A 12,748-nucleotide genomic window follows, 5' to 3' on the forward strand; every position below is an offset into this window, starting at 1 on the left:
ATACTTTATCCGTCCTCTCTAAGTTTATAGTAATCAGTCATATGGCTTGTACAAGTTGTTATAATTTAAAAACTATATTGAAGAAGCAAAACAAAGAAAACAATAAAACTAACAAAAATTCATACTCTATATATAATCAGCATTTTAAAAATAGTATGTATAATTTTCTATTGAATGCAAACATAGGTACGATCATCTAATTTTTGTATACAGTAACATCAGACGTATGCTCATTAAAGTAAACCTTGGTCTTGTTATGAATTTATCGACACAGAAGTTTCGTTTGATTGGCTGTCAGCAAAGGTGGCCCCTTAAAAAGATGCTGTTGCCAGGGGAACTTCACCAATAGAAAACCACTACAGACGTTTTTCTGTAATACTACTGAACCTAAGTGAGAAATTACTGGATTATATGGGAGGATCAAGGAGGCGGGGTAGGGATGGTCTATAGTAATGGATTTCATTGGTCTGTCATTTTATTTGTAAGAAAGCAATCGGGTTGGACATTGGGTTAGAGACTAAAGTAGGTGGAGCTTTGTTCCGCCAGAAATGGCGGATGAACGTTGGGTGAATAAGGAACTAGTTGTGATGGTGGAAATCGGTACAGCTGTGATGGCTAATGTGCTGTAGACAGCTGGCGTTAAGTCATGGGTGTGGAGCTGGTGTCAACGGTGGCAGCAGTGCAGAAAAAGGATAACACCAGCGCAGAAGGCATGCGTTGTCAGCAGTCGAACCCAACTGAGGATGGCGAAGGAGCATGGGGCACTCTCCACCCCCTGCTCCAGGTAAGAAGTGGCTAGAAAAAAGGCTAAGGTACCAGGAGAGAACAATGGGGGCCACACCAAGTGGCCCTGTAGACAGTAGGCTACCCACCAGTCTTCGATCTCACAGGTGGCATAGTTAGCCTTTGGTGAAACCTTTCTAACTTTGTACTTGGCCAACGATCTAAACAAAAGACTGGTTTCTTAGTCTGACAGTATTTATCCGCAGTTTGTTAGTGCAGTGCAGATTTTTCTTTTTTTTTTTTTTGCCTTCGCCATTACGATGCAGTGTAAATGTTTCTTAAATCACTTGTAGTAAAACTCGCTGCTGCATTGTCATGTCTATTGCCGTTTTGTTTAGCTGCATCTCTTATACCCGTTAATTATAAGGGCTATACCAGACTTTTGAGCCCCTGATTGAAAAACTACGACTCCCACAATTCATTGCTGTACTTAGTTGTTTTGGGTAGGTATCGCATATGAAAGAGTGAAAAATATTGTGACCATCCTGTTCTTCTTTTCTTTTTTTTTTTTTTCTTCTTCATTGTCTCGATTGCAATGTTTTTCTTGATTGTGTTTAAAGATTTTGTTGGCCAGTTCTTTTCTCCTTATTTTCAATGGAAAGTTAGGTGAGTAGTATAGTTCACATTTCTCATACCGCTAAACTTCTTAGCTCATAAATTCTGGTCAAAGCCAAGCATAAAGTAGAGACAAAGGTCCACAATCGGGGTGAGTTTTTAAATAGTACAATAATACTATTAAAAATATAATAGAACAGTAGGTTTTGCTTCAATATGTATTTCTGAACAAAACGAAGCATGACACCAGTGTCATTACTGACTGAACGCAGTCCTTAAGAATTTATCATAAAGTCATATTTACCAGGGGTATGGCAAACCATAGGGTAAAATTGGGGTGATTCTACAAATTCAAGACCATTAGTGAGGTTGAATTATTTCTTTCTGGCAGTGTACTAATGCTAGAGTCTTATTAATGCAGGTAAATTCACCAGCCATTGATTTGGCTGCAGGTATCTGTTATGCAGACACCCGAAAGTGGGTGTTTGGGATGGGGCTGGGAGACTGCTGTTTGCTACATCATGTTGAGAGTAACATTTTCTTCAGACCGTGACCAGTGGGGTGGGCAAATTAGTATGTCTACAAGCAGGTTTTTGTCAGTAATTGCAAACTGCGTACTGATCTAGAGGCAGTGAATTTAGGGTGTGTGTATGTGTGGCTGTTGGAGAGAGAGTTATCTATTTTATTCCCTCTGTTCTCTAGCATCTAATAATTAAGTTTTCAGATTCGTTTTTTTTTTTAACTTCACACGTCGTAATAATGCATTATTCTTTTTATAGTTGTAGGTAATACCTGCAATTTTTATGTGGCCTGACTTCATTATTTGATATGTCTTTTAAGAACGCTGGACCTTACTTTGAACTCAGCGCAAGTACATTTTATGATAATGGTGTACATTTTGCTCAGTGATTGGTTGACTGCTTGTATACACTTCATAAATGCTACAGTCACGCGGTAGTAAACAGTTTAAATTCACATTGTTTACTATTTATTCACTTAGAATTTAAAGTCCATTCACACTTTCAGTAAGCTATTTTCTAGGACTATTTTAAGGGGGTTAGTTGACCACCCAAGAAAGTCCCTCTTACAAATGGAATTTAGGAAAATATGGCTTGAGGTATACATCTCAACCTGCAGACACTGGAAAAAAGAGACCAAGGCACTTGAAAAAAATAGGAACATTACTAAAAATCTGGGCATCTAATTAGCATAACATTTGAATAACTCTTTCCACATCCAGTATTAATGTGGTGCTGAGAATAGTCATGGTCAAGTTATTACTGATTTTTGTTAAATGCTGGGATGTCTTATCTTCAGTTAAAATGTATCTAAAAGTAAATATATGATTGATGTTAGAAAACATGCACACACATATGATGCAAAACATGCACACACATATGATGCAACAGTTATAAATGGTCAATCTTATAAATATCTTTGGACAATTATATATTCCAAGTTGAATTTTGAGGAAAATTGTGAAGCTGTGTGTAGAAAAGGACATCAAAGATTACACAGATAAAAAATCTTATTTTACCGTGCTTTCATTGAAGTCTGTTATTTTCTTTATAGGTTCATACTAGGCTATCTGCCCTAGGGCATTTATAAGCCTAGCCAAAGTGTGTTTGGCTTTCGCCACCCATTTTAAATTAATTTTGCTATGCCCTTTTTCGAGGTTAGTATACTGTGCCTCTGTCTAACAGTGACACAGAAGTGATACCCGGCGTAAACCTATGATTCCCCATCCACTCATCAAGATTCCTCTTGAAGAGAGTCAATGAGGGACTCTGCCTAACCTGGACTGGGATTTTATTCCAGAGTGAAGGGAGCCTCTGGGTTATGAATCTGTCCCTCCAGCATGTCCTATTTATTTCAGTGCTGAGGTTCAAGTCTCTCGTGCATGTAGCTCGATGGGATTTGGATTTTCTGAGGTGCAGCATGTCCATTAATTCCGGGTTGGACATGGCTTTATACGTTGGACACAGTTCGCCTCTGAGCAGGCGGTATGCCACTGAGTAGAGCTGGAGTTTCTTTAACCGGGCAGCATATGGCATCTGTTTGAGCCCTTTGATCCTCTTGGTGAGATACTTTTGGGGTCTTTCCAGTTGCTGCAGGTGTCTGGTAAGGTACATCCCAAAAGGAGCATTGTACTCAATTATGGGCCTGATGAGGGATGAGTAAAGAGGCACGATGACCTCCCCTGATCTAGATGTGAATCCCTTCATGATTAGGTGGGCTATATAAAATGTTTTTCTAACCACTTTGGCCACGTGGTTGTCAAATGAGAGATTGCTATCAACATGGGTCCCCAGGTCCTTAATTACTTCTTCTGTACTTAATGGATTACCACCTATGTGGTAATTTGTGGGCACTTTGTTTTTGCCAAAGGGGATGACTATACACTTTTTGATGTTTAGCTTGAGGCCATCGCTCTGGCACCAGTTGTCTGTTTCTATGAGGCCCTTTTGGAGGATGCTTGTGTCGGCTGGAGAGTCGATTATAACGCCCAGTTTGCAGTCATCTGCGAACTTGGTCAGCCACAGTCCTTCCGTGTTGGCCTGTACCTCTGAGAAATATATACCGAACAGGAGAGGTCCCAGGTCTGAGCCTTGTGGGATGCCACTTGTAACTGGTTTGGAGTCTGACATGGCTCCAGCAATTCTAACCATGTGGGTTCTGTCCTTGAGCCAGTTTGCAACCCATCTAGTGACATAGGGGTTTATATTTAAGCTGGTGAGCTTGTCTATAATGCCTGAGTGGGGTATTGTATCGAAGGCTTTTGCGAGGTCCAGGTAGGCTGTGTGGACCCCCTTCCCCTCGTCAATGGCCTTGGTGTCTGTTTCAAAGAAATCGTCCAGGTTTAAGAGGCAGGATCTGCCCTTAACAAAGCCGAACTGGGTAGGATCCAGTGTCTGTAGGTCCCCAATATCTTTTTTTATGAGGTCCATGATGATCCTTTCCATAGCTTTGCAGACCAAGCTAGTCAGGCTTATGGGGCGATAGTTTCCAGGATCCGTTGAGACACCACCTTTGTGGAGAGGGACCACTGTTGCTGTACGCCACTCTTTGGGTACATATCCTGTGGTAAGGCTGAGATTGAACAGTAGTTTTAATTTTGGGTTTAGCTCTTCTTGGAGTTCATGTAGGACGCAGCCCGGGACATCGTCTGGTCCCATTGATGCTGTGTTTTTTGCTTTGGAGAGGGCGGCTCTTACCTGAGCATCTGAGATGTCAGGGGGGCCGCACTCTGCTGGGATAGATATTTGCCCTTTTGGTGGGGAGGGGGGGAGAAGTTTGCGCTGAACCTGTCCGTTACGATGTTGGCAATGTCTGTGGGTTCAATGTATTTTTTGTCATTTTGGACTAATTCTGAGCATATCTGGGAATTCCCACCCAGGTTCCTAACATAACTAAAGAAAGCCTTGTGATTATCCTTGGTGTCCTGTGCAATTTTTCTCTCAAAGCTGGCCTTAGATGATTTTATGAGTGCCCATAGTTTTTTGCTAATACTGATCAGAGATGCCTTCCCTTTTTGGGATTTTGCTCTACCATGTAGTAGCTTCCTCCTTCTATTGTATAGTTTGTTTATGGCTGGGGTCCACCAGACAGGACGTCTGCCTTTGGAGGATTGGTTCTTGGTTTTATTTGGGATTGCATGATCCATGTATTCCTGAAGGTGTTCATAGAATGCGTTTATAAAGGATTCTGCGGTCTGGGCCGTATTTTCCACAGGCCCGGGGGCTTTGAAGGATTCCACCTCGGTTTTGAGGAGTATGAAATTTGCTTTAGAGAAGTTTTTCACTGTGGTTTTCTGGGCAGGGGGTGGGGTCGGGATGTGAATATCCAGTGAGATTAGTTTATGGTCTGATCTTACCAGTGAGGGATACACTTCTGGTCTGGAGCATAGTCCCCATGTTGGTGATGATCGGGTCCAGTATGTTTTCCCCTCTTGTGGGAGTGGTAACAAGTTGTTCATAGCATTTGAGTTTATAAATTCTAGGAGCCTTTGAGCTAGGGTGTTGGAGCTAGAGTAATGCTCCCAGTCTATGTTTGGGTAGTTTAAGTCGCCCAATATAATGGTGATTGGAGAGACCTTCATATTTTCCAGTGTTCTCAGGAAGGCTGAGTGGGGCTCCTGGGTTTGGGAGGGTGGTCTGTAGCAGGCTATAAACTGGAAGGCAGTTTACCCACTGTTAGTTGCATATGGATAGTCTCTGATGCTTTGTGCTGTGCCACCAACCTGGAGGTGTGGGTATCTTTGACGAATATTGATACCCCCCTCCTTTTCTGGTTCGGTCCAAGTTTTGGGGCCGAAAAGCATGGTATGAGGTATAACCTGGTAGTGCTGGGGTGCTCTCAGGAGCCTTGAACCAGGTTTCTGTTACTGCACAGATATCGATGTTCTCCATGCTAAGGAGAGTTTCGAGTGCATGCATCTTGAGGTTTAGACTTCTGGCGTTGAGTAGCATTACTCTTAGTTTCTTATCCCTTGTGATACCTATGGAGGTGGGTTTGTCTTTTGAGCCTTGCCTAAAAAGGCACTATGGGGGTAGCAAGAGCCTTTGCCAATATCCGAAAGCCCAGAGGTGACAGGTGCAAGCCGTCCCTAGCGAAGCATCGTGGCCTGTCGAGCATGTCATCCCAGGCTGACAGGCATTAGATCCCCTTTGAATGACACCAATACTTAAGCCAATTGTTGAAATTGATCATCTTGTCTTCATATTATGGCATCATTCTTGGTGAGGGTAAGATGCTACTCAAGGTCAGGGTCATACCGGCCTGGGCCACATGCTCAGAGAGCTACTCTGTCTCTTTTCATGTAGTCCAGGGAGGTACGTCTCAGTTCATTCACACCAGCGTGGACAATGACCGAGTCATATTTGTACTTGCCTTGGAGTGACCTGAGTGCTTGTGTTATGTGGCGGATCCTAGCGCCCGACAGGCAGCTCACCGTGACCTTCTCCTTGTTCATAAGAAATAAGCAACACTATGTCACTAAACACGCTATAGTTTAATTGATTCGTACAATAAAAATCCACTGAGCGCTTTCACCCATCTATCTGGTGGGTTTCATCAGAGTACACAACCACAGGAGCAGCCGCCTTAAATATTAGAAGTTAATTACAATCAACGTAATTGATCAATTGATTAATTAGAAAAAATCAACATTTTGATAAAACACCATCAATTTTAGAACTCTAAAAATCTACGTGTGTTCAAACATTCTTTATAATAAATAAGGTATAAGGGTAGTCCCAAATGGAAGGGAGAGTGTAAACCAGAAATTAATATCATGTCCCTCTACATTTTTATACTAATGAACTAAATATAAAATATATATGTGTGTATATATTCCTTGTGATATGATTCATAGCGATGTAAATTATTGTAATGAAAAACCCAATTTAATTGTATAAAATAAAAAATAAAATGAGGAATTTTTATAAATAATATTATGTAATAGATAATATATATATATTAAGATAAAAAATAAATATATGTATAAAAATTGTACATGTATATAACTAATGCAATGTATAGTAAGGCTAAATATATATATACTAGTACTGCTAAAATTAAAAATATGTTAATATAAATATATATATAAAAAACTTATGTATAAATAAATATACTAATATCTGTGTAGTGTAATACTAAAATTAGACATAAATGTTAGGAAACTTGAGTTAGAAGTGTAAATATAAAATTTGTTAATGGCTTAATTAATTTAATAAAACTAAAAATGCCTATATTCCAACATTTAAAAAAACTTCATAAACTTTATATAAGAATTTGTGGGATAAAAAGTAATGCAATGTGAAACGTGTTAGATAATGCATGATTTCATTTTTAAAAAGCTACTGATGGAGATGTAATCATTTATACCAGGCTTACTGTTTGCATTTAATCGTAATTGCCATAGACATTCTTTCATTTCTAGTAAGTTGTTTATATCTCCTTCCTTTGAGCATATTTCTGGTACTATATCAATCACAAAGAATAAAAATTTACTAAAATCTGAACATGTTGTACTATGCATATACAGTGCATTTGTTGTTTTTTTGTTCCTTATATCCCTATTATGCTCATTAATTCTCTCTCTGAGTTTCCTTTTGGTCTTGCCTATATAGAATGCAGTACAGGACAAACATGTGGCTAAATATATAACTTGTTTGGTATTGCAATTAACGTAACCTGGGCATCTAATATTTCTGTTGAACCCTTTTATAGCAACATAAGGCCCATCATTTATAAATTTACACGTTTTGCAGAAGCCACATTTATTCATACTTGATTTTTTGTATGTCTCTTCATACTCAAAAAAATCCTTTAAATTTCTTCTCCTACTGTAAACTATTATAGGTGCTTTTCCTAAATTCTCAATGATATCTTGTTGATTACTAAAAACTCTGTTCCATGCATCATTCACCACTTCTACTATAAATTTGGTATTGTCATTGAATGGTAAAGTAAGTGAACATGTCATATTTTTGTTTGTATCTAACTTGTTCATCTTGTCAACTTTACCAACTTTTAAAATAGGTTTAAAATTGTCTTTCCTTCTACTCAAAATTTCTTTTTTTGTGTTATTGATAAGTTGATATGGATAACCTGTATCAGTCGACATCGTAGATAAAAAAAATCAACTCATTTACAAATACAGTATCCTCACTAATAATTCTAGACATTCTCACCATTTGGCCTTTAACCAAATTTCGTTTTTGAAAATGTGGATGGCAACTTTTAAAATGTAAATATGAATTAGAGAATGTCTTTTTGCGAAATACATTGGATTCAGTTTTCCCATCTTTCTTATAAATATTTAAATCCAAGTATTCGCATTTATCGACCTGTATATTGTGAGTAAATTTCAAAAACGTAGTTGTATTTTCCAGATAATCTATAAATTCAGTCATCTCTTCTTTGTTTCCTTTCCAAACCAATAGAATGTCATCTAAAAATCTTAAATATAACAACTTTTGACCAAAAATTACTACACAGAACATATTGTTGTTCCCACTTCGCCAAAACTAAGTTGGCATAAACTGGAGCGCACCTGGCTCCCATAGCAACCCCTGAACATTGCTTAAAATGTTCGCCATCTTGCTGAAAAAATTGTTTTGAAGTACCATCTCCATTAGGTCCACCAACAATTTTCTTTTTACAATGTGATGTTTACCAAAACGGTTCAAGGCTACTTTCAAACATTTCAAGCTCCTTGTCATGGGGTATCACAGAAAATAAATTGATAATATCTATAGTTATCAAATAAGTATCTGTTGTAATTTTATCTGAATGCTCATACAATATTTCAAGACAATGCCAAGAATATTTTAAAATATAATTAATGTTGTTAAGCACTTCTTTACAGTTTATATCAATATAATGTGCTATTGTCTCTAATTAATTTTGAAAGTTTGGCAGCTACTATAGGTCTAAACGGAGGGTTAGAAACATTTTTGTGTATTTTGGGTATACCAAATACTTTTGGTGTAACAGGATGTACAACTGTCAAATAATCATATTCCTCCTTATTAATAAGACCGTCTATGAAATATTCATAAAGCTGCCAATCAATTTTTGTATAAGCCTTAATCATATCATATCTAGAGACTCTAATGTAAGTGTCTTCATCATTAAGCATGTACATCATTTTGTTTTGGTAGTCCTCCTTACTCATAATCACTACCCCTCCTCCCTTGTCGGGTTTCATTATTCTGTATTTATTGGTTGTACAAAGCTCTTTTAAACAAAATCAGCAGTTGTTTATCATTGTAATTATCATTTATTTTCATTGCCTTCCTTATTTGTACCTCACATAACATTTCAAACAAGTGAATAATGGGGTTAGATGGTGGTCTAAAAGTACTGCATCTTTTAAAAGTAATGCTGGAAGCTTCCTTTTTCCATGTAGCACTTTGACTGTTAATAAAATACATCTTTAAATTTAGTAATCTTGTATACATTCTTAAATTCAGTAAAAATTTTGCCTACATCCAGCTTGTAAGTGGGAATGAATTTAAAACCCTTTTTAAAAAGTGACAAATAATTCTCATCTATTTTTTTATCAGTATAATTAAAAACAGCTTGTAAGTGGGAATGAATTTAAAACCCTTTTTAAATAGTGACAAATAATTCTCATCTATTTTTTTATCAGTATAATTAAAAACTGAAAATCCACCTTCAGAAATCATATCACATTGCAAAATTGAAAATTCTGAATTCTAAATAACACTGTTCAGCATTTCATTACAGTTACTATCAGAAATCAAGGAACAGTCAAAATCACCACCTTTACTTATATCTACTTCAAATTTGTTTGTATACTTGTTATCACACTCCAAATCAGTCCGTGTTATATCATCGTTTATGAAACCTTCATGCTTAAAAGTACTTTTGCTTTTAACTAATACTTTAATACTTTCTAATATTGTTGATTCTGCCTGAGTCTGTTTCTGTTGTTGGTCATGTAATAGTTCTGTCCCTGGTGACGCCCCTTTAGGCGTTCTGACCTTCTCACAGGTTGTTCTTCTAAAAAAGTTTGCCTCTCATTTGTCGTTTTTATAATTATTGTTGTGCGGGTTAACTCTCCCATTACCCATATAAGTCTCATTGTTATCACCGTTCGTGTGGTTGTTGAAATTATAATCATTAGCCCTATATTGACGTTTATATTCTCTAAAATGACTATAAGCTTTGTTTTTAGCGTAATCGTCAGTGTCCCTTTGTAGCTTGTCATTTTTTTCCTTCTAAACCTTTGCTAACGTACCTGTTAATGTCAAACAATATATTATCAAACCTGTGTTTGTTGGTCTCAAATAATAAATCGTTCCTTATACTATTATCTAAATTAGAAAGTATACCATTTAATTTTAACAGCTTGTTGTTATTGTTCTTAATAATCAGTTTCATTAGCTGTTTACCAGCACAATCAAAAATGTCTATCAATTCTTGAAAGAGTTCCTTATCTTCAAACCCAAAAGGTACCTTAAACACTCTCAGTCCCTTTAGTACTTGATTAAGTTCCAGAGACCTCTCGAGAAAAACATTGCCCATTTGCAACGCTTTGTATTTCCTTAGATGTTTATCGAACTCCTCTAGTTGTTTATTAAGAGTTCCCATGTCATGTATATGCTGGTTGTTTCCTAGTTTAGGCAGTGAAAGTAATGTTCCTAGTTCAGGTAGCGTTGAACCTCTCCTCCACACATTGTTTGTGCCTTCCCTAGCGTTCTCATCCGGAATCGGTGGCGGAAACACGTGGCCTTGAGCTGTAGTACCAGTACGTGTTGTCCGACCCCCAATGAATTCCCTGGAACTAGTGCTAGCCGATGGCTGACTTCGGGAGGTGCCTGGTGTGGAGTGCAGCGTTAAAATCATATCATCAGCTTCCAAAAGTGAGGCATTAATTCCTTCGTTAATAGAAATATTGTCTGTCTTAGGTCTCGGTACTGCATTCTGCTCCCTTATAGCTAAGAGTAACTTTTGGGTAATGTTCAATTGTTGTTGCAGCAACTGCTCCATGCTTCAATATAAAAACCGATAATAAAAAAATGAAGATACGACGTACGACGATATGTATACACTAATTAGAAAACGATAATTTAAAGGTTAAACTTTAAGCGTGTAATCTAAAAAACGGTATTCAGTGAATAGTGCGCTTAAAAAAACAACACGTTGAATTAAAACAAAAAACGTAAAACTAGCAATAAGAAATAAGCAACACTGTGTAACTAAACACACTATAGTCTAATTGATTCGTACAATAAAAATCCACTGAGCGCTTTCACCCATCTATCTGGTGGGTTTCATCAGAGTACACAACCACAGGAGCAGCCGCCTTAAATATTAGAAGTTAATTGCAATCAACGTAATTGATCAATTGATTAATTAGAAAAAATCAACATTTTGATAAAACACCATCAATTTTAGAACTCTAAAAATCTACGTGTGTTCAAACATTCTTTATAATAAATAAGGTATAAGGGTAGTCCCAAATGGAAGGGAGAATGTAAACCAGAAATTAATATCATGTCCCTCTACATTATTATACTAATGAACTAAATATAAAATATATATGTGTGTATATATTCCTTGTGATATGATTCATAGCGATGTAAATTATTGTAATGAAAAACCCAATTTAATTGTATAAAGTAAAAAATAAAATGAGGAATTTTTATAAATAATATTATGTAATAGATAATATATATATATTTAATATAAAGCGCTTTTCGTTTGCTTGATAAGCAAACTTCTTCAGACAAGTTACAAACATTGAGTGAACATTATATACATACTTGTGACATCACAAATTGATAAAATAATTAAATAATTAAATCATTGAATATAATTAGACTTAATTGACTCCTAGGCAAAAAATGACCTAAAATCTAAAATTCGTGTATGCACAATGATCGTATAACCAAGTAACATTTTATCTGGAGTGTCACCTACTTACAATATATGTAATATTTTGCATTAGTAATACCAAGAAAATTATTTACTTAAAATTAATTAATGCACGATAAAATAAAATAAATATATCATAAGTATGCAATCAAAATATACAGTTAAAAATATCTAAATAATAATACATACTTCCAAGTCATGGTAGAAATATTAAAAACAACCAGGCCGGAAGAAAAAGCATTAAAAAAACTGAAAACAATGAATGTAATTAAAAAATTATTAACTAATACCTAAAAAATTGTTAAACATGAATTCTGACAGGCTCATCATCATCTTTTTAAGCTCAATGTTCTCAAAATACTTGTGATGGAGCAAGCTTCATTAAGGCCAGGCGTATGATATGCTTCCAGCCTGATTTGCCATTGTAATTCGTGCTCCAGTAGTCTAAGGTGGGTAGGGCCACCTCTACAGTCATTACTGATCTGATCTATAGCTGTAAACTTGAATTGATGTGTTGGATATTCCAAAATATGTTTGGCCAATGCATTCACTTCTTTTTGTTTCCGAATAGCATAAACATGTTCATAAATCCGTTCACGGAGCTTATGCTCCGTTTTACCTATATAAAATGCCAAACAATTTTGGCACTGGGCTAAATAAACTAGCATGCTCGAATTGCAATTAGTTCTGCATTGGAGTTTAAATTCGTGTCTATGTATAGTAAATCTGTTAGATTCAATAATATATTTGCAGTAATTACAAGATTGACATTTGAACATGCCCGGAGACCTAGTGGAAAATGGTTTCTGTTCGAACCATGTCTTCAAGTTCTTTGCTTTCCTATAAGTAACTTGAGGTGTAGGTCCCATCTTAGAAAATACCATAGAATCTGCTCTAAATAGGTCCCAGTTTTTTCTTAATAATGGACCAGAGGTTTGCACTATCTAAAGTAAAAGTAGTGATAAACCTAGGAATGTTCGTATTTGTCCAAGCGACTCTA

General features: G+C 36.6%; 1 protein-coding gene across 1 annotated transcript in view; it reads left to right on the forward strand.

Moving 5' to 3' along the window:
* The first annotated feature begins 511 nt into the window (after positions 1-511).
* The window catches only part of WBP1 (WW domain binding protein 1), a 498,228-nt gene continuing 485,991 nt past the window's right edge, over positions 512-12,748 (forward strand). The window contains exon 1 of the mRNA XM_044064019.1: positions 512-784. Within this exon, the coding sequence (XP_043919954.1) occupies positions 647-784 (138 nt within the window). The 5' untranslated portion in view covers positions 512-646. The remainder of the gene's footprint in view (positions 785-12,748) is intronic.

This window comes from Protopterus annectens, chromosome 2.part2, assembly GCF_019279795.1.
Source record: "Protopterus annectens isolate FY-2018-M chromosome 2.part2, PAN1.0, whole genome shotgun sequence".
Classification (NCBI taxonomy): domain Eukaryota; kingdom Metazoa; phylum Chordata; order Ceratodontiformes; family Protopteridae; genus Protopterus; species Protopterus annectens.